Raw genomic sequence first — 26,064 nt, forward strand, 5'->3', positions numbered from 1 at the left:
ATATTTCTTCTCTCCCTACAATTTGAAGTTTGCGCTGCACCCGATCATATAGCTGTACAGCAAGTCAGCAATCTGTTCGCTAGCTTAGTGGTTTTCACACTTTTTGAACTGCGATTCCAAAAAAGGAGTGGTTCAAAGCTTGCAGCCCACGCACACGCACACAGGGTAAACTCGAACGCGAAATCCCTGTGCAAATGTAGCCTGTCATTTCAGCCATAAACGGTGATGCGTTTTCAAAAAGCAAGATACAGAAATAAACAGTGTTTTACATCTGCATTTTGAGCTGAAAGTCTTTAATGTTAGCAGTTAATATCAACTGGGGATATCATGTCACATTGTCACTTCTCTGAAGTCCAGAGCAAGTAGGATCATACGGCCTACCTGCAATGATGTTTATAAACCATGGATTGCTGATGCTATGTATTGGCCATCGAGAGGCTTTGAAGCCACCGGTCAGCCATATTGGCACTCCCCAGTAAAAGCATTCCTCCATAGAAATGAATGAAATGTTTCAAGGACAAAATTACAAACCTATTTTTTTTTGTAGTGGGGACAGTAACATTAGTAATAAAAAAAGTATACTTTTTTATATTACATTTATATTTTTAGCTCACATAATTTAATTTAAAAGTATGTATTAAAGTGTCTGTAATATAACACGTGGCAAACAAATGCTGCTTGCTGATCCATATACAGTATTGTGTCCACAATTGCCGGTTAAACCCGTTTTTGTCAATTTCAGGTTTAATCAGACTTGCATGCAGCATGCCATACAAGCAACAAATAATGCTTTATTTGGCATTATCATTGTCTACTGTGTAATGTTGTCTTTATACTGTATGTAACAGTTACAATTCCTTCCAACCAATCTTATTGGTAAATGTATATATGTTACATTTTATTACTGCATAGAACTGACAACAGGATTTTGGGAAGTTTTGAATACTCACGACTGAGAGAGGCCTTGTTCATGAAATCCCTCCAATAGCTTAGAGGACGCATTGTCAGTTATTGCTACTGTATATCCCCGGGACAAACCATCTGTCTCTTGCATGAGCTCATCCAAACATGGTGAGAGAGGGAGATAAAGAAAGCTGGGGGAGATGGCCAGGGTTAAAAGACCAGATGACACAAAGAGGAAAAAGCAGCCCACGGCCATATCACTGCATCCATTTTTAACCCATTCCCATCAGGGATGGGTTGTGTACTTCCAACCTGGACCTAAATCTGTCTCCCTCCATTTAGTATGATATGTTACGTATGGTATGTATTCATTTATGGATGTCCATCATCCATTTCATGAGATGTTATGAAACACAATTCGTATGATATGTTACGAATTGCAATTAGTACAATATGTTACGAATTTGCAATACGTATGATATGTTACAAATTCCTATTTGTTGTGGCTAATGTTAGTTATGTGGCTAATGCTAGCTAGGTGAATAACGTTAACTAGGCTAGGGGTAGGGTGAAGGTTAAGGTTAGGGTTAGCTAACATGATAAGTAGTTGCAAAGTAGCTCAAAACTAGTAAGTAGTTGCAATGTTGCTAATTAGCTAAAATGCTTAAGTGGTCTCTGAAGAGATTTGAACACATAACCTTTGGGTTGCTAGACATTCACGTTTTATGCCCCCATCCACCCTCCTTTTGTTTTTGCCTTAAAGGCATACTTCAGGATTTTGGCAATGAAGCCCTTTACCTACTTCTATTTTTATGTCTCTGCGTCCAGTATGAAGGAAGTTAGAGGTAGTTTCCTAGCCAATTCTAACTAGCGTTAGCACAATGACTGGAAGTCTATGGTATCTACTAGCTTGCTAGCAGGTACCCATAGACTTCCATTCATTGCGCTAACGCTAGTTAGTAATTGTGCTAACACTAGTTAGCAACTTCCTTCAAACTGTGCACAGAGGCATAAAAATGGTATCCACTGGTTCATTTGACTGCAGAAATAGACAAAGGGCTTCATTGCCAAAATTCTGAGGTATGTAACCATACCAAATGTAACTTACTGTATATTGTACTAATTTGAGTGTCCCGGATTTACATTTGTTATGTTACATCTAGTCTATGAGACCAGGCTGGTACTTCAACACCACCCAGGACAGTGATGTTGTTTATGACAATTACATTCTTCAATGGTCTCTTTTGTGTTGGCTGATGCGGTAGATATATGGCGATGTCACAGGTTAGGTTGTTTTCAACTGTGAATCAAGTTGTATTCCGTATTCACATGTTCTAAAGCCCTTTTTGGAAGGTGTATTTATATCTAGTTTTCTCAGCTGTGTGTACTTGCAAATAGAGTCGCTGACGAAGTGAGGAAATGCAGAGTTTTTTGATGGAGTGATCATACAAACAATGAAAAGTCTATAACACAAGGATGTTTTGAAAGCCTACTTCTATGGGATATTTTGCAAGGGTGGGAGACATTTTAGTTCAGACAATTCCAATTGTCTCGCACTAGGTCGAAAGTGGTGCCAGCTCTTCTCCATGCAATGCCAACACTACACAGTATATTGAGAGCTTCAAAATGCCATCGATTGGTTCTGCGTCCGTAGCTTCTAGAGCCCATATCACTGTAGTCTATGGACATTTGTCTATTTGTGTCCTTTTCAAGATTCATAGATTTTTGTGAAAACCTACCTACAGTTTTGTACGCAAAAAAAATGTAATTCCACACCCAACGTAGTCCAGCCTTAAATGTAGAGATTCACAATAAAACGTATTCTTAAAGCAAATATATCCCGATACAGAGAAACACTGTGCAATGTTATACCATTACGGTATAGCAACCTCTAGCAACCTCTAGCATTGTGTAATGCTCTAATCGCTTTCACCAGCCTGGAATAATTTGGACACTACGGCATTTAAAGTACTCCTCCTACAAAAGGCGTCACTGGTGCCGTCAAGAGCATCCATGCAATTTGAGACAGTTCCAGTGTGCAAACGACAGATCTACCCAACCCTGATGAACCGAGCTGATTGAGTGGAACTCATGATTCACTAAACAATTAACACGACGTTGAAGCAAATGACTCTTAAGGACATATTTCACCTCTGCTTTACTACTGAACTTCACATGAATCAGAGGGTAAAATAGGAATCTGTGTATTATGTTGACGGACGACTTCCATCAGGTTCTGTCACATCATTTGTGACCTGGAATGACTCATGTCTCTGCCCGTTTTAAATCGTAGATTGTCTAAAATGAGCACATTAGTCACTATTGTGGTCCCCTCCTTGCTCTAAGCCTTGTCAGGAGGCATGCTATTGAAGGCGAAGAGTCCAGGTGAAAGAGACAGGGACGTCAAAAACATTGAGCTTCTTAATGCGTTTTTACTCCTGCTTACAGATAAAACACTGTCAAAGTAAATATTCAACCCCCATCCACTAGACAATATTGCGATATTTGTCAAGGATGTTTTTCATTTTGGAATAGATCTCAGATTTTGTTGTCGCTCTCTTTGCTCTCAATATACTGGCTTTTCAGCATGCAGGATGCGGACATCTTTTTAACGCCTGCATGGTATTGTATCGACTTGCTTTTTTGCATGCCATACGGTAGCTTGAACCCACACTATTCACTCTGAGGAAAAAAGGATCATGTTGTTTTTCCTGACATTGAGCATGAAACCAGAGTTGAGTTAAGCAGATAAGAGTTTAGCAGCTGCTGAAGGCATGCTTAGTTGGTTAATGAAAGTGAACTGTCTAAGAGGAGATTTTTTAAGACGCCTTTCTTTTGAGGAAACTTTGAGCTCCAACATAGTTTATCTGCCCCAGCTGTTCCAAACTCTATTTAGGCCTTGACTAGGTGGAATTGTTCCGGCCATTTGAATTCCACATGCTGGGTCACAACTGCATAATCGAGGCATTAGCATATTCATAATTGGTATAACAAAGGTCCCTTTTGGATAAAATCTCTGCGAGCAGAAAACATCATCCTCTATATCAGGGGCGGACTCAGACCAGAAGTAATCTCTGGCATTTCAAAACATTGGCCCTTTTTTCCCCTTAAGGCCCCCACTATGGCCCATTTATTTCCTTGATGCCTCCACACTGGCCCATTGTATTCCTTGAGGCTCCCATTATTCCCCAGATAATTCTTATTTTGCACAAAAAAAGTTGCAGGTCCAATACATAAAAAATGGACCAGCCCATTTGGCATTTGCTCTATATCCTTAATAGTCACCCTGTGTACCTTTGAGTGTTGTTAGTAATCCAATTGAACAATGAGCCTCAATATTTTGACTCCTCCTAGACAGCTCCTTAGCCAATCAGGGGAATGTTATGTAAAGAAAGGGAGGGTTGGGCTGGACATGCATATGTTGGGACTTTTCCCCACAATACAAGGGGATGGGAATGTCTTTATGAATGTTCAATCAATTATATATTTACTGTGTTTTTGGGAGCATTTGGCTATCGCATGGTTGTCTGCCATTTTGAAGAAAACAAAAACTGTGAAGTGACGAAGTTTGAAGGGATGATGTTCATAACCAAACCTTTGTTGGGGTAGTTAAAACTCTTCACATTAGAGATCCAAAGTCTTTTTTTCCCTATCATGTTGGAAGAAACGAGAATTGACTCTCCAAAATGATGTCGATGGTCAATATTTTGGTGCATTGATTTTGTATTTGTTGGAGATGAGTGCTGATCAAAATGGTTATAGTATTTTAGAATGCCAGTGGTTAGTTCGTATTAAAATCCTGTAAAACTTAAAGCTAATTGCCTGCGGTTCTCATAATGCTTAAATGCATAGCTGCATAACTTACTGTATGTTACTTCCTCATTCCAATCATCTTGTAATTTCAGGTGTACGTCTGGATTTATGTCCATTTTTAAATGCTTCTCAATTGAAATCATCTATCTTCTCATGTTGATTGATAGACACTGACACATATAGTATATGTTCAGTGTTTTGCTGTGGAGAATTCTCAAACCACCATCACCATAATTTGGCTACTCATTGAATGATTGAATGTTGAACTTAATTTACCACAGAGCATTGACAAAAAAACTATGGTAGATTGGAATGCAATGGCACACCTTCATAACGTTTGACCATTTTGTTTCCAACATGGATTGGGTGCCTTTTAGATGTTTAGTGCAGGCATGATGAAAGGTGAAACACTTTGCACATATTGTATAGCTTCTTTAACAGCAACCACCTCTGTTAGTTCATGGCCTCTCCAGCATGCTCAGGTTCCCTTTACAGTATTGGGTGTCACTGATGGGTATCTTCCTCTGTTTCTCTCTTCCTTACTTTAGGTATCATGACACACAGGAAGTGACCAGTAACTTCCTGGGAGCCATGTGGCTCATCTCTATTACCTTCCTCTCCATTGGCTACGGAGACATGGTACCTAACACGTACTGTGGGAAAGGCGTATGTCTGCTTACAGGGATCATGGTATGTTATCGGTCATTGGAAATGAGGTTGTGTGTTTGTTTCATGCACTATTTCATGACTAATAGGCATATTATTCCCATGAAACAGCCATGTTTGAAATCTGAAATCTTGTGTTTCTTCAACTTGCTTTATTCTAGAGCAGCTCAACATTTCCTCCAAACTGTCACCACCCATACAGTACTAACACAATGACCCAACTCAGCAGTCACCTTTCAGAGGTTAATTGATTAATTGATTTATGGCCCTGACTATGTTTCTGACCAATAGGGAGCGGGCTGCACTGCGCTGGTGGTCGCCGTGGTAGCCAGGAAGTTGGAGTTGACCAAGGCTGAGAAGCATGTCCACAACTTCATGATGGACACACAACTCTGCAAACGAGTGAGTCACTCCGCTCTCGCTTTAGTGGCATCATTGATCTTCCACCATGGAGCACTAAAGTAAATGTCACATCACTTACTGTATGGGAGGTTGTCTAAAAATAATACAAGAACTGTCGTTTATGGTGGAACATGGTATTGATGGAACATGGTATTAATAACTGTTAAAAAGTACAAACAAATGAATGTCCCTGGTGGTCCTTTGTAGCTCAGTTGGTAAACCATGACGCATGTAATGAACAGTGGTGGAAAAAGTACTCAATTGTCAAACTTTAGTAAAAGTAAAGATACTTTAATAGAAAATTACTCAAGTAAAAGTCACCAGGTAAAATACTACTTGAGTAAAAGTTCACAAGTATTTGGTTGTAAATATACTTAAGTATCACAAGTAAGGCTTCCCGAGTGGCGCAGTGGACTCCGGCACTGCATCGCAGTGTTGTGGTGTCACTACAGCCTGGGGTTCAATCCCAGGCTGTGTCACAACTGTCTGTGACCGGGACTCCCATAGGTCAGTGCATAATTGGCCCAGCATCATCCAGGGGAGGGTTTGGCCGGGGGGCCTTTACTTGGCTCATCACGCTCTAGCAACTCCTTGTGGCGGGCCGGGCGCCTGCAGGCTGACCTGGTTGTCAGTTGAACGGTGTTTCCTCCAACACATTGGTGCAGCTGGCTTCCGGGTTAAGTGAGCGGGTGTTAAGAAGTGTGGCTTGGCGGGTCATGTTTTGGAGGACGCATGACTTGACCTTTGCCTTTCCTGAGCCCGTTGGGGAGTTGCAGTGATGAGACAAGATCGTAGTCACGAAATATGTAAATCAAAATATTTCTATAAAGTATCACAAGTAAATATAATTGCTAAAATATATGCTTAAGTATCAAAACTAAAAATAATTTCAAATTCCTTATGTTAAGCAAAACAGATGACACCATTCTTGTTTAAAACATTTCCAGATAGCCAGGGTCACACTCCGACACACAGACATAATTTACAAACGAAGCATGTGTGTTTAGATTCCGTCAGCTCAGAGGCAGTAGGGATGACCAGGGAGGATTTGGACCATTTTACTGTCCTACTAAGCATTCAAAATGTAACGAGTACTTTTGGGTGTCAGAGTAAAAAGTACATTATTTTCTTTAGGAATGCAGTGAAGTAAAAGTAAAAGTTGTCAAAAATATAAATAGTAAAGTAAAGTACAGATACCCCAAAAAACGACAAAAGTATTTTTACTTAAGTACTTTACACTACTGGTAATGCCAGGGTAGTGGGTTTGATTGCTGGGACAATCCATACGTAAAATGTATTGTTAGGTTCTAATTCTCAGAGTTAAAAAACTCTACGGACACTATGAAAGCTTAACCAAGTTTATTCTGACCAGAGGATAAATATAGCTGCATTAGAAAAAACATGTTTCCACCACCACAAGTATATATACTCCAATTTAGGCACTCCTCCTTCTCTCCAATCCTTACATCAATTATGGTCCGATAGGAAGACGGAGTAATTGGGTAATAAACCATAAGGTTTAAGGGGATCTGACCTGGCCTCAACCCCTCATTTGCCTAATCCACAGATGTCCACCCGTATCCCCTATAGGGATCCTGTGACTTCCTCACATACAACCAGTACATTCCAAAGCCATCTGGCTCCTACAGAAAACCAATAACTTCTGATGTAAAAACCAGCCTACCACTCCTCAGATACTATACTTCAGTATGCACGCGTGACTGAAAGTCACTTTGACTAAAAGCATCCCCTAAATGGCATATATTAAATATTATTATGATAAGATGTATTTTAATCGGTTTACCTTTCTCAGTTCCCTATAAGTCTACCTTTCTCAATGCAGTTTACCTTTCTCAATTCCTCTAAAAGTAAATCCATAAAGAGCATATGTTACAAAGCAGGTGTTATTCGAGACACCAGTGTTGTAGTACTCAAGCCCGGTCTCGAGACCACACATTGAGTGTCTCAGTCTTGTCTTTGTTTCAGATACATTTTTACATGGTCTGGACTCAGCCCATAAAAGTGATTAGCCAGGCCAAAAATATATACACTCCTTTCTTGAAACATTAATATCATATTGCCTATTGACACCTGGGATTCCTACTTTACTCATGACATTACTGTCCTTTACTTTCGTTGAAAAATATCCTCAAACTTTGTCCACATTTCCTTGACTTGCTGTTAGGGAAGAGTGTGAGAAATTGTAACTTTTTTTATATTTATAATAGACATGTTGGAGCAGTGGCGTACCTATTGGACATAGGCCTTCGGTGTGTGACATGTTTGTGATTCTGAAAGGACAGCAACCATAATACCAGCTTACTTATGTAGGAGAGTGCACTTTTTGTAAAGCACAAAGGGCCAGTGGTGTAGTGGAGGCTACAAGCAGGTATACACCCTATACCCACTTTTTGTCCAGTGGGAATTGCCTATACTCACTTCTTCATCCCCACTGTTGCAAATCAAAGTAGTATAGTGGATGTATACGATTTATTAAGCCTACACAATCGCAAAGCATATATTTACATGCGCTCAGCACACATAGCCTAGTTTCAGCGGAATATCATCTGCAGGCAGCAAGAGCACGCAGCTCTCAACTGGTTGTCCACGGAGCAGCTCACAGAAGAATGACATCTCTAGCCGGTAGGTAGGAAAGACATTTCGACTCATATTCACTAGTAATTGCTAACTAAGTCAACAATGGGTATGTAAAATACGTATTGAAAAAGTTTGCTCCATAGTCTTAGTTATTAGGCTATTTGTGATGTGTAATCCAGTCATCGTGGCTGTTTTCATTGTTAGATTCTAATTTTCAGAGTAAATAACTCACGGACACTAGAGAAGCTTAACCAAGTTAAATTTTTCCCAAAGGGTGGAGTCTCCTTCTTATCGCTAAACATTGCGTCATTCTTGCTAAGCAGGGAGCTAAGTGACATGATCCTTCAACGGTTTCTCCCTTTATCAGTACTGCCACATGCGATCATGTTCCCTGCACTCAGCCCCTCACAAGCTTAATTATGGCACCCCTCATGCTTCTGAGTATAACAATGTTCAAAGTTTCACCCCGAATACAACAGTCCCTCCTCTTGAACAATAGCTTCTGTCACGCCCTGGCCTTAGTTATCTTTGTTTTCTTTATTATTTTAGTTAGGTCAGGGTGTGACATGGGGGATATTTGTTTGTTTTTGTCTCGTATAGGGTGGTTGTATTGTCTAGGTTTTTTTTGTAGAGTTCATGGGGTTGTGTTCAGTGTAGGTGTTTATGTAAGTCTATGGTTGCCTAGATTGGTTCTCAATTAGAGACAGCTTTCTATCGTTGTCTCTGATTGGGAGCCATATTTAGGCAGCCATAGTCATTAGGTAGGTTTGTGGGTAATTGTCTATGTGTAAGTTGCCAGTGTCTGCACTTATTTGTTTTGTATAGCTTCACGATCGTCGGTTTGTTGTTTTGTTTAGTTTGTGTTAGTGTTCTTCGTCTTTCTTAAATATATACGTAATGTATTTATATCACGCTAGCCTTGAGGTGCGTGCGCCTTGGTCCTCTCTTTCACCTGAAGACGATCGTGACAGAATTACCCACCACACTCGGACCAAGCAGCGTGGTATGCGGCAGCAGCAGCAGGAGCAGCGATTGCAGGACTTTTGGAATTGGGAGGAAATTCTGGACAGCGGAGGATCCTGGGCACAACCGGGAGAATATCGCCGCCCTCGTGAAGAGCTGGAGGCAGCTAAAGCCGAGAGGCGGCGGTATGAGGAGGCAGCACGGAAGCGAGGCTGGAAGCCTGAGAGTCAGCTCCAAAAATTTCTTGGGGGGGGCTAAGAGGGAGTGTGGCGAAGTCAGGTAGGAGACCTGCGCCAACTCCCCGTGCTTACCATGGAGAGCGAGAGTACAGAGCGGCAGACACCGTGTTATGCGGAAGAGCGCACGGTGTCTCCTGTACGTGTGCTTAGCCCGGTGCGGTACATTCCAGCTCCTCGTATCGGCCGGGCTAGATTGAGCATTGAGCCAGGTGCCATGAAGCCGGCTCAACGCGTCTGGTCTCCAGTGCGTCTCCTCGGGCCGGCATACATGGCACCAGCCTTACGCATGGTGTCCCCGGTTCGCCAACACAGCCCAGTGCGGGTTATTCCACCTCCCCGCACTGGTCGGGCTACGGGGAGCATTCAACCAGGTAAGGTTGGGCAGGCTCGGTGCTCAAGGGAGCCAGTACGCCTGCACGGTCCGGTATATCCGGCGCCACCTCCCCGCCCCAGCCCATTACCACCAGTGCCAACACCGCGCACCAGGCTTCCAGTGTGTCTCCAGAGCCCTGTTCCTCCTCCACGCACTCGCCCTGTGGTGCGTGTCTCCAGCCCGGTACCACCAGTTCCGGCACCACGCACCAAGCCTCCTGTGCGTCTCCAGAACCCTGTGTGCCCTGCCCTGTTGCTGCTCCCCGCACTAGCCTTGAGGTGCGTGTCCTTAGCCAGGTACAACCAGTTCCGGCACCACGCACCAGGCCTACTGTGCGCCTCAGCCGGCCAGAGTCTGCCGTCTGCCCAGTGCCTTCTGAGCTGCCTGCCTGCCCAGTGCCTTCTGAGCTGCCTGCCTGCCCAGCGCCATCTGAGCTGCCTGCCTGCCCAGCGCCATCTGAGCTGCCTGCCTGCCCAGCGCCATCTGAGCTGCCTGCCTGCCCAGCGCCATCTGAGCTGTCTGCCTACCCAGCGCCGTCAGAGCCGTCCGTCTGTCCTGAGCCGTCAGAGCCGCCCGTCTGTCCCGAGCCGTCAGAGCCGCCCGTCTGTCCCGAGCCGACAGAGCCGTCCGTCAGTCAGGAGCCGCTAGAGCCGTCCGTCAGTCAGGAGCCGCTAGAGCCGTCCGTCAGTCAGGAGCCGCCAGAGCCGCCCGCCAGTCAGGAGCCGCCAGAGCCGCCCGCCAGTCAGGAGCCGCCAGAGCCGCCCGCCAGTCAGGAGCCGCCAGAGCCGCCCGCCAGTCAGGAGCCGCCAGAGCCGCCCGCCAGTCAGGAACTGCCAGAGCCGCCCGCCAGTCAGGAGCTGCCTTCCAGTCATGAGCCGCCCTCCAGTCATGAGCTGCCCTCCAGTCATGAGCCGCCCGCCAGTCAGGAGCCGCCAGAGCCGCCCTCCAGTCATGAGCTGCCCTCCAGTCATGAGCCGCCCTCCAGTCATGAGCTGCCCTCCAGTCATGAGCTGCCCCTCAGTCCGGAGCTGCCCCTCAGTCCGGAGCAGCCCCTCAGTCCGGAGCTGCCCGGAGCTGCCCCTCAGTCCGGAGCTACCCCTCAGTCCAGAGTTGCCCCTCAGTCCGGAGCTACCACTCAGTCTGGAGCTGCCCCTCTGTCCAGTGGCGCCCTCTACAATGGTCTTCAGTCCGGGACTCGCTGCAAGGGTCCTCGTTCCTGGGAGGCCACCTAAGCGGGTATTGACTATGGTGGAGTGGGGTCCACGTCCCACACCCGAGCCACCGCCGTAGGAAGGCCCACCCGGACCCTCCCCTTCTGTGTCAGGTTTTGCGGTCGGAGTCCGCACCTTTGGGGGGGACTCTGTCACGCCCTGGCCTTAGTTATCTTTGTTTTCTTTATTATTTTAGTTAGGTCAGGGTGTGACATGGGGGATGTTTGTTTGTTTTTGTCTCGTATAGGGTGTTTGTATTGTCTAGGGGGGTTTTGTAGAGTTCATGGGGTTGTGTTCAGTGTAGGTGTTTATGTAAGTCTACGGTTGCCTAGATTGGTTCTCAATTAGAGACAGCTGTCTATCGTTGTCTCTGATTGGGAGACATATTTAGGCAGCCATAGTCATTAGGTAGGTTGTGGGTAATTGTCTATGTGTAAGTTGCCAGTGTCTACACTTATTTGTTTTGTATAGCTTCACGATCGTCGGTTTGTTGTTTTGTTTAGTTTGTGTTAGTGTTCTTCGTCTTTCTTAAATATATACGTAATGTATTTATATTTATATCACGCTGCGCCTTGATCCTCTCTTTCACCCGAAGACGATCGTGACAGCTTACTACTGTTCAACTTACATAAAGTTGGAAATTACTTATAAATGGACAAACAATGATAATTAAATATGAATTAACATAACTAAAAAAATAATTATAAATGAACGAACAATGATAAAAAAACATTCACCGTGAGGTTTACAAACTCAGAGACTTATGGCCTCTGTTCTATGATCACACCATACACAATTTTATTTCCATCTCTCAGCACACAACAAAATGATATTCCAGCTGAATCTGCTGTCTTGTTCCATGTCAGCTGGAGCGGCTTTTTGTTTCTCCACTTTCTCCATCTGGTTCCTAAGAGAGTGATAGCATAAGACTTGGAAAGCAACAAAAAGACACACAAAACATAACAGTATTAACAATGTGATAAGCAACGCATAATTATATATGCATAAAAACCAAAGTCTGAGACCATGACAATTCCCACTCTCTCTTCTCCTGACTCTATGCCTCCAGGATACTTTTCTGCTGGATTCCACAAAAATGAAAGCCCTAAAAAGCCTCCTCATGCTTTTGCCCACTCTTCCGCTTTCCGGCCCCAGGTTCCCGAGAGGTGTTCCCAAGTCATGTCATCTTCACTTTGTTCCCCATCTCCTTTATTGCCACAACCCTACATCCTCTTGAGGTAACTCAGCATTGTATATGCTTTCACATCAATGCCTTCAACATGTTGTTTAGAGTACAATTAATTACCCCAACATCTATCCTCTTTCATATGATGCATTAACCAATAAAGCAGCTAACCCAACTATGATGTTTAACGTAGCTCCCAGACCCAACCCATCTGCACGTCTTACAGTGGAATCTAGTCTCTCTCTCTCTTTCGCTCCGCTTCCTCTGTCATGGTGTCTTCAAGCTCACCGATTATGCAGCTGGATCTCACTTCACATGAGAACTATGCACCCACCGAGGACAGACATGACGATCTTTACCGCTGCAGGTGCTGTAAGGAGTAGTGTGTGTGGACCAAACCAACGCTGTCCCAACACCCCCGCCTGGTGTCTCTTGATGAACATTCAGTCTCCAGAATTCAGCCTGTGCCCTTGGTTATCTCTGCTTTCACCTGAGGTTCTACACACTGCAGCACATGGGTCATTTCCTGACAACATAGACTCACCTATTATGTTAAGATCACTAATTTGTGACATTTGAATAATAGCCACCCCTGTACTCCCATCGGTCTCCCAGTTACCAGTTACCAAGCCATGTGGCATGAGTACTCATAACCTGATATCCCAACAATGCTACTAAAGTAACCCCTGCTACTACTAATATGGCCCATGCCTATAGCCTCCTTCAATTACGGTCGCTACAGCGACTGCCGTGAGAATAACTTCTGCATGTAATCTGTCAAGTGTTCACCGGCGGTTAGAAATTGGGAAAGAGATTAATGAGTTGGAAGAATATCCAGCCTAACAAAACTCTGAGTCACAGGTTTCTTGAAAGTTTACCATAGTGTCTGAAATGCCACCACTATCTCTGGGTATGTGTAATGTTCAATTTAACTTAATTAAATCCCTATATTGTGTACAGTTAGCTGTCCTTCCTCTCCTATGTGCTATCTCCTGTAACAATATACAGTCTCTGGGAATGATACTTCTCCATCACCACAACCTTTATTTACGAGCCCTCACAGATCTTCACTGCAGTCACTTTCCATCTCACTTAACAGCCCTATGTTAACATTCTGTCTCAAACACCTCTCCTCCTGCTACAGATACATTTGCACATATATCATTCCATCTAACCCATAACACACTAGTCACTACTCCTAATGCACTTCTACAGTTATAAACATACTAAAACATTCTCAAATCAATTAGTCAATATACATCAGTCCCTCCTCTGGGACAATGATCATTCTTATGTTCCACGAAACCTTGAAAAGGAAAGAGAAATAAAAGTACATGTTTAATAACTTCACACCACACTTAATGCGACTGAAACGTTGTATCGAAAACAAAAACAATCAAATGAAATCAGCAATACATATGTCACAATCCATTTGGTGTAACTGTCATCCCTTATTAACATATATTTTCCTTTCTATATGCAGACTGAACAAAGTACATTTGTATATTTACCCAAAGACCATAACCTCAGGGAACTGGCAATTTCCCCCTTCGAACACGTGATTCAAAAACAACATGTTAAATCAAAAATAAACAAATTCGAATAACTAATCAACTTAGAATTACAACTCTTTATAACTCCCTAAGGAAATAATAGTATCTCATAAAGTAATGGTACACTTTGAATATAGACTAGTGTTTCTCATTAATTTAATAATTCAATTCCACCTGTTCCGATCATTTCTAGTCAGATTGATCAGGCCTCACCAGAAAGTCAGGATTCGACACCATTACAATCTTTCCTTTCCCTGACCTTTCCGAAACCATTTTAATGCCTTTCAAAACATGTCCACACTTCTGCATACCCAATTTAAAACTGAATTGAAAAGACCCCCATCCAAAATAAATCCCACAGTATCAACACCACTAACGCATATTCATAACCAGTCAATTGTGTGTGCATGTGGTGAACCGTAGGTCCAAAACACACATGAGCAGGCCTCACTTATCTGGAACTCCGTTTATGGCCTAATTCAGATACTTTTAGACTTCAATTTGCCAAATATCACTAACTGCTCTCCCCAATACCTCTAACGAGAGACCCCCTCTTTTGGAACAGAATGTGTACATTTCATTAGCATTCATTATGCTACAATTTCATCAGCAATCCAAAAGTATTAATTACAAACCAAACATGATAATTGTAAAACCACTGTCCTTACTCCAATCATTAAATGTTTGTTTTAATCCACCACAATGTTCATGAACTAACTAAAAAATGCAAAAGTTAATTTTAGGTTTAGTAACTCCTTTGCTAATTCCTTGTTACCCCTCCACCCTTTCGTATATTCTAGAAATCCATTTCAGAATAAGATGACATAAAACTTAAATCTATTTCAAAATAAAACCACCCTAAGGCTTTCTGAGTTTGCAAGTGTTTGGCCATATAATTCAAATTTGTTACCTTTAGAATCCATTCCCCTGGCATTTCGGCTAGATTCTTCAACCCAAAATAAGTTTTCTTGTGGCAAATTTAGCTAATTTCTCATCGTAAGGAATCTGCGATATTTGATCCCTGGCCTCTACTAAAAAGTTAGCTAACACGTGATCTCATAGGTCTTCCTTCACATAGAAACTGTAATCTCTATGAACCACAAATACTCTCCTGCTAATCTCAAAACAATTTGTTGTTGCTCTTTTGAAAAAGATGCTAATACTTGCCTGGCAGCATTTTCCCCGAATACAACAGGCTCCATACCCACTTTACACTCCCTTTTCCAATGACCAAATAGCCCCACACATGAAACAGGACTCTGTCTCCCTACGCTTTGATGTTTTTCCGCTACATTTCTTTGGTTTACCTTTGCCATTGAAACTATAGTTAGTGATTTTCCCTATAGCCCTTTAAACCCCCTTGCACGTCTGCGAAGTGAGCGGAGTTATATTACACTCTCAAAACATCCTGCTCTATTTCACCCACTAACCCCGCAATTACCGTTTTGATCACAGGGTTCATACCTGCCATCAAAGCATAAGTGCAAATTCTATCAATGCCCTCCTGTCTATCATACACACCTTCTATTAACTATTTTCCAAGGTAGCGCTACCCACTTCCCCGGACAATAATTAATTGGTCATGGCACTTAATACCTTGTATTAGAACCTTTACTATAGCGTCTGCAAATGTATTACTGGAGAATACGGATTACTTAATGTCTTATTCCATTATTTCCTCAAATATCACTATTATTGATAACCCACAATCTCTCATGGCTCCCCCTCCCCATAGGGCATAAACCAACCTCTCCCCGTATTGATACTGCTACTACATGTAAATCAAACAGTGTTCGAATTTTTTATTTTTCCTTTTTGTTTTTTAACTCACTATCTTCTATAACTCTCATCTTACAAAAACTCACTAGTTGCTAGAACTCCTGTCTTCCTGAAACTCACTGTCACTGCAGCTGGGACTTTTGTCCCTTTTACAGATCTCGCAGACAAAAACCTCCACTTGGGACCTATCCTTATTGAACCTACCCTATGCCAGATATTTACGACCTGTCGTTACACAATGGGCCTACCGAATTAAACTCTGGCTTTCCAGGTCCGTATCCTATAATTGTTTAGCCTACAATTCTCATCTCCCCAAGATGTCAAAATGAGTGGAAACAGGTATAGGAACTTTGCCTACCTTGTTTGTTACCAGCTCCTGCTCCACTGATCTGGACTCTTTGGTTTGACTACAAATTGTGGTGAATCCTGCCCACAACGCCAACTGTTAGTTTCTAGAGAAGCATAACCAAGTTTAATTCTTCCCAAAGGGTCGATACAGCTGTAATTCAGACACAGATTTGGCTTCCCCCCGTGGTAGTATTCATACCCCACTTTGGGTGAAGTCTCCTCCTTATCGCTAAACATTGCATCAATCTTGCTAAGCAGGGAGCTAAGTGACATGATCCTTCAACGGTTTCTCCCCTTATCAGTACTGCCACATGCGATCGTTTCCCCTGCACTCAGCCCCTCCCAAGCTTCATTATGGCACCCCTCATGTCTCTTTTGTAACTAATGTTCCAATGTTCCTATACCTTTGAGTAAAACAATGTTTCACCCCGAATCCAACAGCATGAACATTTCTAAAGGCTTTCCCCTAAAAACCGCTCCAATTAAATGTTGAATGCAATGTAGGCCTACCTGACAGAATTATATCATTCTGATTTGTATCAATGGGGAGGACATTTGTTTTGCTCAATTGAATTAAAGGGCAATGACACCCTCCCAAAAAATATATATTTTAGATTTTTCCCAGACCTCAAATGTTTGTCTTTTTTGTTGTTGAAAACGTGTGATTTTGAGAGTGAAAATCAGAAAAATCTATAGGAAAACGGGATTTTTCACACAGGACCTACTTCTCCTGGCACCACTACACCACTGCATAGGGCCGAAAGAAAGCAGTCCATTCACTGAGACATAATAAGCCAGAAGGTCCCAATCATAATACAAAACACAACCATTAGGCTAAGCATTTCCCAGTCGAAATGAACAACTATTACTTCCCATTGCAAAAAGAACATTTCATGTATAGCACACAAAGTAACCAGTGATCTAAAGTGTAAAACATGTTGCGAGTTGGAATAAAGAACACAGTTCCACTCACCAGATGATAATCATTTGAAACTTAACTTCTTGTTGAAAGTTATTCTTGAAAAGGGAGAACCTAACAAATTAGCAACAACATCCTCTTCGATAACACCTGCTGCAGCTGCTGCAAACTAGCCTACAACAAAAGCTAGCCATCTAGACCGTGGAAAGCTACTGCTCGCTATTGCACAGTGACTTGTTGGCCTTCGAGAAGGCAACGGTTTCCATACTTTCTGTAAAAACAGTCCCACCCATTACAAGTCAATGTGATTGGTGGATTTCACAGTCACTCCAACATTTTGCCCTAATACAGTTAATGGCAGATGCCTTCTATCAAGCTTCTGATGGCCTAGCCAATGGCTGACTTAGCTAGCTAGATGTATCTCCCCAGAGACCACCAAAGAAAAATCCTGATTGGATATTTTTTTAATTCCATGTTAACCCTTTCCTTTCCAACAAAAATATAAGAGATTAACCTGTCTAGGATCAGCGTGGCGCTAGCGGCACACCCCCCCCCCCCCCCCACTGAAAAACCAGTGCCGCGAAATTCAAAAAAAATATATTTTTAAAATATTTAACTTTCACACATTAAAGTCCAATACAGCTAATGAAAGACACAGATCTTGTGAATCCAGTCAACATTTCCGATTTTTAAAATGTTTTACAGGGAAGACACAATATGTAAAGATGTACATCTATTACCTAAAAACACATTAGCATAATCCACCATCTTTTATTTGTCCACCAACACCAGTAGCCATCACCAATTCGGCTAAACTAAGATATTTATAGCCCCTAACCAACAAAAAAACTCATTAGATGACAGTCTGATAACATATTTATGGTATGGGATAGGTTTTGTTAGAAAAAAGTGCATATTTCAGGTAGACTTCATAGTTTACAATTGCACCCACCATCACAAATGGACTAGAATAATTACAATGAGCAACGTGTTTACCTAACTACTAATCATCAAACATTTCGTAAAAATACACAGCATACACGAATCGAAAGACACAGATCCTGTGAATACAGACAATATTTCAGATTTTCTAAGTGTCTTACAGCGAAAACACAATAAATCGTTATATTAGCTTAGCACATAGCAATTAGCAGCCCAGCATTGATTCTAGCCAAAGTGAGCGATAAAAGTCAACATCGCCAAAAGATATTAATTTTTTCACTAACCTTCTCAGAATTCTTCCGATGACACTCCTGTAACATCACATTACAACATGCATATACAGTTTGATCGAAAATGTTTATATTTAGCCACCAAAATCATGGTTAGACAATGTGAAATGTAACTCAGCTGGTCAGAATTTGTCCTTGCGCCACTTAGACAGTGATCTACTCTTATACATAAATACTCATAAACGTGACTAAAAAATATAGGGTGGACAGGGATTGATAGACAATTTAATTCTTAATACAATTGCGTTATTACATTTTTTAATTTATCCTTACTTTTCAATACAGTTTGCGCCAAGCGAAGCTACGTCAAAAAACATGGCGTCCTAAGCCACTAAAATGTTTCGACAGAAACACGATTTATCATAATAAAAATGTCCTACCTTGAGCTGTTCTTCCATCAGTATCTTGGGCAAAGGATCCTTTCTTGGGAGAAATCGTCTTTTGGTGGAAAGCTGTCCTCTTGCCATGTGGAAATGTCAACTGCGTTCGGGATGAACTGAAAAGCGTGCCCAACTTTTCACATCGTTGCAAAAATAAATGTCCCAAAATCGCACTAAACGGATATAAATTGCTATAAAACGCTTTAAATTAACTACTTCATGATGTTTGTAACTCCTATAACGAGTGAAAAGATGACCGGAGAAATATAACAGGCTAAACTAACGCTTGGAACAGGAGAGGGTCGGTGTCTTCCACGCGCGTTACGCAGCAAGAAAAGACTTGCTAGCTAAAGGTTTTTTTCATTTGTAGGGCCTGTGAACGAGCAATCGACCCCGTTGGAATCGTCATCACGTAAAGGCATCCAGGGGAAGACGTAAGAAGTGTCCGTATAGTCATAGCAACGACAGTGCCCTTTTAACTGACTTCAGAAAAGTGGCCAACATTTCTCAAATCTGACTCCATGTCAGGGAAATTGCTGTAGAATGGGCTCTGTTCCACTTAGAGACAAAATTTCAACTCCTATAGAAACTATAGACTGTTTTCTATCCAATAATGATAATAATATGCATATTGTACGATCAAGGATTTTGTGGGAAGCCGTTTAAAAAATTAGCCACATTAGCATAAATAGTCTAAACAGCGCCCCCATCCCCAACAGGTTAAACCAGAACATCATTGAAAATATTTTTTTATTTTATTTTATAAATCCTTAGCCTTTCTCTTAAAGTGTAGAAGGCCCTAATTGTTCCCCACCGTCTTTGGGTTAGTAAAAATGTGTATAGTGGCTTTATTTTCCCTCAGTATGCTTTTTTTCACCATTCTGAATGTCTAAAGAATCCATATGTTGTTCTGAAATATGAACACAGAAATAGTAGACATTTTGAACTCTTATTATTGTGACGATTTGACAAAATTCCAATTATGGTCTTGAATTGAACTCCATTTTTCTGGTCTCGGTCTCGACTCAGTCTCGCCCTCCTTCCGGTCTTGGTCTTGACTCAGACTGAATTCGCTCCGGCCTTGTTCTTGAATCAGTCTCGCTTTAGGTGGTCTCGAACACAACACTGCATGACACCTTGCCCATGTTGTAAGGATTCACATTGGTTTCCTCATTGTTCCGCAGGTAAAGAACACAGCTGCCAATGTACTCAGGGAAACATGGCTCATCTACAAACACACTAAGCTGGTCAAGAAGATAGATCACGCTAAAGTGCGCAAACACCAGCGGAAGTTTCTACAGGCCATCCATCAGTAAGTACCATTTCCCAAAGAATATGACTTCCTTGTAAGCATGCCTGAAGCCTATGTGAACACTTAGTTGTTTATTTTACCACCTGTTCAAAGTTGTTAAATATATGTTATTGTCTTTATTGTTATTTGTTGTTGAAGCAGTAGGAAGTAAAAGTGGTTTTAGTTGCACTGCTGTCATACTAACAGTAGTTAGCTGTATTTGTGTATTCCTAACAGCACTCCTAGCCAGCAGCATTACTGGTAGTGTTTGTTATAATGTCCTACTTTTCCTACTCTCTCTGCCATTTCCTGTGACGATATCCTATGTGTTCAGTTAGCTAGTTGTGTTATTCAGTAGTATACAAAAATAATAACACACACACACACACACAAAACGCAGCTGCACCTGACACACACACACGCACTTACGCACGCACGCACGCACGCACGCACGCACGCACGCACGCACACACACACACACACACACACACACACACACACACACACACACACACACATACACACACACACAAACTAAAGCCCTGCACGGGCATGAATTTTAAGCCCGAGCCCTACCCATGCCCAATTGCTTCTGCCAAATTTAAGGCCCTGCCTGAAACCCGAAATCTAAAATAACTTCCTCTGTTAGTAAATCCATTAGCTGCTCCTCTCTGTCTGTCACTCGCTCCCTGCGTGCAGCTCGCTCTGCATGCCCTCTGTTCATGGTGCTCTGAGTCTGTGAGTATCCATAGCAACGGCCCGTTTGGGCTGCTTTGCTCAATGAAGAGACAGAGAGCAGTTAGCTACTTTTCGTCACTCTAAACTCCGACAAAACTCAAGGAACATTGTTACTTTCTGTGAAATAATCTCTCATGTCTTATATTTGACGAGGTTGAAGCACTTCTGACACCATGTTATGATCTTAGTACTGTGCAGCAGAGCACAAGCAAATGGCTCAGTTTCAAAATGTTAGTGATCAACTTAGTGATACCCTGCCCGTACCCTAGTTATTGATGAATAAAACGTCCCCTAACCCAATGTATAATGACAGGGCCCGGATTGGGTAGCAAAGCTCTAACACACACACGCACACACACACACACACACACACACACACACACACTCACACACACACACACACACACACACACACACACACACACACACACACACAAACACACACACACACACACACACACACACACACACACACACACACACCATCCTCAGTCTAAACTACAATGCACTGTAATGGCTCTCCTTCCCCTGCCCTGCCCTTCCCCTCTCCCAACCCTTACCCTGTGCTTACAGTGAGAAGTGTAATGGTTCACTTGTTTCGTGGATGTTGTGGGGTTTAAAACTTTGTACTGTGTTCTGTCTTTGTTTTGCTCTATCACTGCAGAGCTCAGAAGTAAGTCGAGTCTTCTATGTTCCTCCTCCTGTTTCCTCTACATTCTCTCTCTCCATGTCTACATTTGACATGCATGAACCTTCAAATGCTGGATGCCGATTGTTTTGGTTTCCTTTTAATGTTCCATTTACCCTCATCCTCTGAATGGAATGACAAAAAGCATCACCATTACCACTGATGATGACATGGTAGTGGGGTGTCTGAAGAAAGTCAGAGGCATCTGGCAGTATGAGCTTGTTGGGGCTTGTCGGCTTGGCCAGAGTCCATTCATCAATGAAGTCGCCATCTATGATGTTACCATGATTAATATAGCTACAATATGTAGGCTATATTAACCTGCATTGGCAGACCCATCCTTGCTCCTGATTTTGTATTAAACACATATCTTCAGGGTTTAAAAAGTCTGTTTTTGTTTTGGGGTGTTTTTTTTTAACGTGCAAATCAACACTCAGCCATATCAGACACTCACAATAAAGAGCACAAATCAAGTGGTATCTTTACTCACCATAGTGGTACCCTGGTAAACAGTTTTAGAATATTTTTTGTACCCCGCTCGGGTCCTTTCCTTCACAGGCACGAGCTAGAAAGGACAGTGCCAAACTAAGCCTCTCTCGTTAGATGAAGCCGAAAACAGAGCCTTTGCTGTGATCTCCCAATTTGCACATGAATGAATGTCCTTGAATGTCATGGCATCAGATTTCTACCTGACCAAGTCACCAGAATGTTGATCCATTGATTGACTGGCGTCATCCCTCCAAACCAACGCACAAATCTCCAAGGTATTTCCGTATTCATTGAAAGTGCTACACCATTCTTGAACCTTTATTTACCTTATCCTAGATAAGGAATCTAATTTCCAAGGGCGACCAGATCAAGACGATCAGTGTTATAGGAAGTGTAGTACATCAAAATCATAAATCAACAAAGTCATTTAACGTAACCACTGTGTTTTATCGGTCGGTGCCATAGATTGAATTTAAAGTGCCACTGCAAGAATGATTGTATGTCACATTCACAGGCTCTGGCCCTTCCCCCACTAGCACCCTCCACACCATAAGTGCACGTCACTCACAAGTCATTGCAAGCTCACGCAATGACTGATGTTTCTCTGACGGCTTGCCACTGAGCTAGTTGGAAAGGTGTGACAGCTGGAAGCATACCAGCTGGAAGCATACAGAGGCATGTCACCTTTATGAAAGGCTTTATTTATACATTTTTATTGACAGAAATGTGTGGGGGACAGACTTATTTTGTTTTGACTCATAGATTTCTTTGCATTTTTGCATGTGTTGGTATGGCGATGATCAAGACTGGGAATGCTTATATATGCATGCAGGCTCTCTCTCCTCCACGTGCTCCCAGAGAGCGTTCTCCTGACAAGATGTGTTGCTTCTTCCCCCCTTCCACCCATCCACCTTCACCATGATGACCGACCAACCAACCCCTGCCCTCTATCCCCACTCTCTCCTCACTCCAACCCCCCTGCCTCTGCCCAGACTACGCAGTGTAAAGATGGAGCAGAGGAAACTCAACGATCAGGCCAACACGCTAGTGGACCTGGCGAAGGTAAGAAGACTGGAGTTTTTCAAAGGGCCGCAGCTGGCCGCCAGCCACTGCATTGATGTGGGTGGCATTTGCACTCCAGGTGTCTGTTTTAAAACGTTCAGAAGATGGTGCTTTAATGTGTGTTTGCACTGCCGGACCCCCACCCCTCTCTCTACACATGTGGTTAAAGCAGTCTGTCTAGTCCTAGGGGATATAGCATTGGATAGCCATGTAAATAACAGGTAAACTCTGCAACTGTATGTGCGTTATTCAAACTTCTCAGTAGTCATTACCCTGCAAAACAAAAACGAGTCGTTAGGACGTCCCCGGAACCTTGCAAAATGGTCGCCTTTAGTCGTCAGTACAATGTGTCATGGTCTTGTGGAGGTTTTGTATAGTTCCCGGTTTATTCCCAGGACATCCCCAAGGACAATTTTAGGATCTTCTTGGGATGTTGGGTCATGGTCCTGTGGAGGTTTTGTCTAGTTCCTAGTTTGTTCCGGGAACATCCCCAGGGACGATTTTAGGATGTTTTTAGCACGTTGTATCATTGACTCGTGGATGTTTTTGTCTAGTTCCCAGTTTGTTCCGGGGACGTCCCCAAGGATGTTTATGGGACGTTCTTAGAATGTTCTGTCATGTTCCCCTGGAGGTTTTGTCTATTTTCCCGGTTTGTTCTGGGAACATCCCCAAGGACGTTTTTAGGACATTCAAGGGATTTGTGTCATAGTCTGCTGCCGGTTATCACATTTCAGGTAAGACCCAAGTGCAGACTGTGTTGGAGTAACAGTGTTTATTACAGTAGTGGGGCAAAGGTACAGGACGGCAGGTAGGCTCAGGGTCAGGTCAGGCAGAGGTCGGTAATCCAGAGTAGTGGGGCAAAGGTAAAATGGGCGACACCTGGAGGGGGGTGGAGACAAGCACAAGGACAGGTGAAACAGATCAGGGTGTGACAACAGTTTTATCTAGTTCCCAAGTTTGTTCTGGGGACATCCCCAAGGACGTTTTTTAAATGTTCTTGAGATGTTGTGTCATGGTCCCCTGGAGGTGTTGTCTAGTTCCCGATTTGTACTGGGGACGTCCCCGAGGCCATTTTTAGAACATTCTTGGGATGTTGTGTCAAGGTCTCCTGGAGATTTTTGGGAACCATGACACAACGTACCGAGAACATACTAGTAAAACTGAGACATGGTCCTCACGGACGTCCTGGTAACTTACAAGGAACTAGACAAAGGTCCCCAGAGAACGTTCCCTTGGGACCATCATGCGACGTCCCCTTGTGGTCATTAAATGTTCCATGGATAACGTCCTATCAGAACCAAATAGGAACCTTTACGTATCATTCCCTAATGGACATAAACTGAATGTCCTCTTATAGTCCCAAGGTTAACATCATGTTCAAATGTTCCTAGAACGTTCTCAGAACAATCGCCAAAGCCCTTAAAGGGACCTTATAGGAACGTCGCTTAATGTTCTTAGAACGCCCCCTGTTTGCTGGGTAGTAGCCTGTTCAGTTAAACACACAGAAGGGCTTTGCTTTTTATGATTCTGTTAATGACAGATATATAATGATGATGAAAAATGACCAATTAGCTCAGAGATATGTATTCTCTCATTAATTTAACTGCAGGGCTATTAGTCTACATTTTGACAAGACATCCTTGATCCTGAATTGTCCCAGAACTAGGACCGGTGGAATTTACAGATGTAGAACACTTCCAAAATGCATATGTATATCAGGGATCATCAACTAGACTCATGTGTGAGATTATTTTTTGTTGAGCGGATGGTTAGGGTGCCGGAACATAATCATTTGTAGACTGCAAATTGACCGCTTGTAGCACAAACATATATCATATTTGACTGAAACAAAATCACACCAGTTGGGGAACCCTGCTGTATATGAATACACGTTCAGTGATTGAGTGTTTAGAAATAGCTGATAAAAAAAGATCCCCATCAATTTGTTCTTGCCCTAGTTACTACCCCTTCTACCCCAGATATTTTCCTCTTTCCTGTCAACTCTGATATTGAGATCCTTAGATTCAGATTCTAGTTGTTTCCTTGTTTACTCTCTCATGATTTATTTATTCATTCATTTGTTCATTATTACCTCGTAAGGGGTCATGCACAACTGATGTGAGATCAAAGCTACTAGGCTAATTTCAATCTTTGGCTCGTTGGCAGAAAGATGCACCATACAATAATACTGATAGAATACAATGTTTACATTTTAGTGCAATTTATGACGGCTGTCAAACGACTACATTTTTATATACACAGTAAATTCAGTTAGCATACAGTATACCGTAATAGATCCATCACCACCTCTCTCTCCTGCAGACCCAGAACGTGATGTACGACCTGGTGTCGGAGCTGCAGGAGCGCAGCGAGGAGCTGGACAAGCGCATCGGCATGCTGGAGGACAAGCTGGACTCGGTGACGGGCAGCCTACAGGCGCTGCCCTGCCTCATCTCCCAAGCCATAACCCAGCAGCAGCAGGAATTTCTGGACGGTTTCCTGCACCGCTTCCGGCCTGCCTCGCTGGGCTCAGAGCGCTCTGAACGCTCAGAGCGCTCCTGGACCTCCACCGCCCGCCGGCGCCGCTCGCCCTCCACGGCGCCGCACACCTCCTCTGACAGCGGCTAGCCCTTGAACCTGCCCTAAACCGCACCACCCCCGACAACAACTTCTCCTTTGGAGCCCCATAACGTCCCCTAACCCCCCTAAACCCCCTCTGCCTTCACATCCAAAAACCAACACCGCTGTGACTGAACTCCCAGGGCAGGACTGAACTGGAAACTGCTCCAATGCGAATGATTGAAAACTTCGACACATCCTCTAAACAACAACCTAAATGACTTAAACCGAGACAAGTAGAGATATGGTTTATGTTTTAGCCATTGTATGGCTGTTCAAGTTAGCTTTTTTTGTAAAAGCCCTTGTATAGTTAAACTGACTGAGTTCAGGTTTGCTGGGGTGAGAGCTGGCTATCACACCTGGGTGGGGTGAGTGGGTGGGTGGGGGGGGGGGGGGGGGGGGGGGGGCGCTGCCTGGAGGACAGAGGACACCTGCGTCTGCACGGAAGGAAACTTAAAAACGGTGGACATTTGCCTTCGTTTTCCCGTAAGTCAAGGTGGCGGTTTAAGAGGGCCTCTGAAAGCTCTGACGTCAGTTCAGTATTGAAACGCACTTAAAGGGAGGGGGGGGGGGGGGTCATACAAAAGGAGAACAAGGGGAATGCACATGACA

The 26,064-nt window shown here is 43.1% G+C and overlaps 1 protein-coding gene and 1 long non-coding RNA gene across 5 annotated transcripts in view; one reads left to right on the forward strand and one right to left on the reverse strand.

Moving 5' to 3' along the window:
* LOC129814327 (small conductance calcium-activated potassium channel protein 2-like) overlaps positions 1 to 25,826 on the forward strand; it is a 65,298-nt gene extending 39,472 nt beyond the window's left edge. For 2 of the 4 annotated variants that reach the window (XM_055867393.1, XM_055867394.1), the window contains exons 5-10: positions 5,265 to 5,406; positions 5,674 to 5,784; positions 19,750 to 19,877; positions 21,259 to 21,267; positions 22,764 to 22,833; positions 25,156 to 25,826. In XM_055867393.1, the coding sequence (XP_055723368.1) occupies positions 5,265 to 5,406; positions 5,674 to 5,784; positions 19,750 to 19,877; positions 21,259 to 21,267; positions 22,764 to 22,833; positions 25,156 to 25,461 (766 nt within the window). In that variant the 3' untranslated portion in view covers positions 25,462 to 25,826. The remainder of the gene's footprint in view (positions 1 to 5,264; positions 5,407 to 5,673; positions 5,785 to 19,749; positions 19,878 to 21,258; positions 21,268 to 22,763; positions 22,834 to 25,155) is intronic. The other 2 variants (XM_055867395.1, XM_055867396.1) reach the window with 1 other exon arrangement.
* Positions 11,908 to 17,001, reverse strand: LOC129814328 (uncharacterized). Its single transcript, XR_008753245.1, has 2 exons — positions 16,045 to 17,001; positions 11,908 to 13,660 (listed from the first exon to the last, which is right to left on the reverse strand). It is a non-coding gene; the product is annotated as an uncharacterized LOC129814328 (long non-coding RNA).
* Positions 25,827 to 26,064: the final 238 nt, after the last annotated feature.

Source organism: Salvelinus fontinalis, chromosome 17, assembly GCF_029448725.1.
Source record: "Salvelinus fontinalis isolate EN_2023a chromosome 17, ASM2944872v1, whole genome shotgun sequence".
Classification (NCBI taxonomy): domain Eukaryota; kingdom Metazoa; phylum Chordata; class Actinopteri; order Salmoniformes; family Salmonidae; genus Salvelinus; species Salvelinus fontinalis.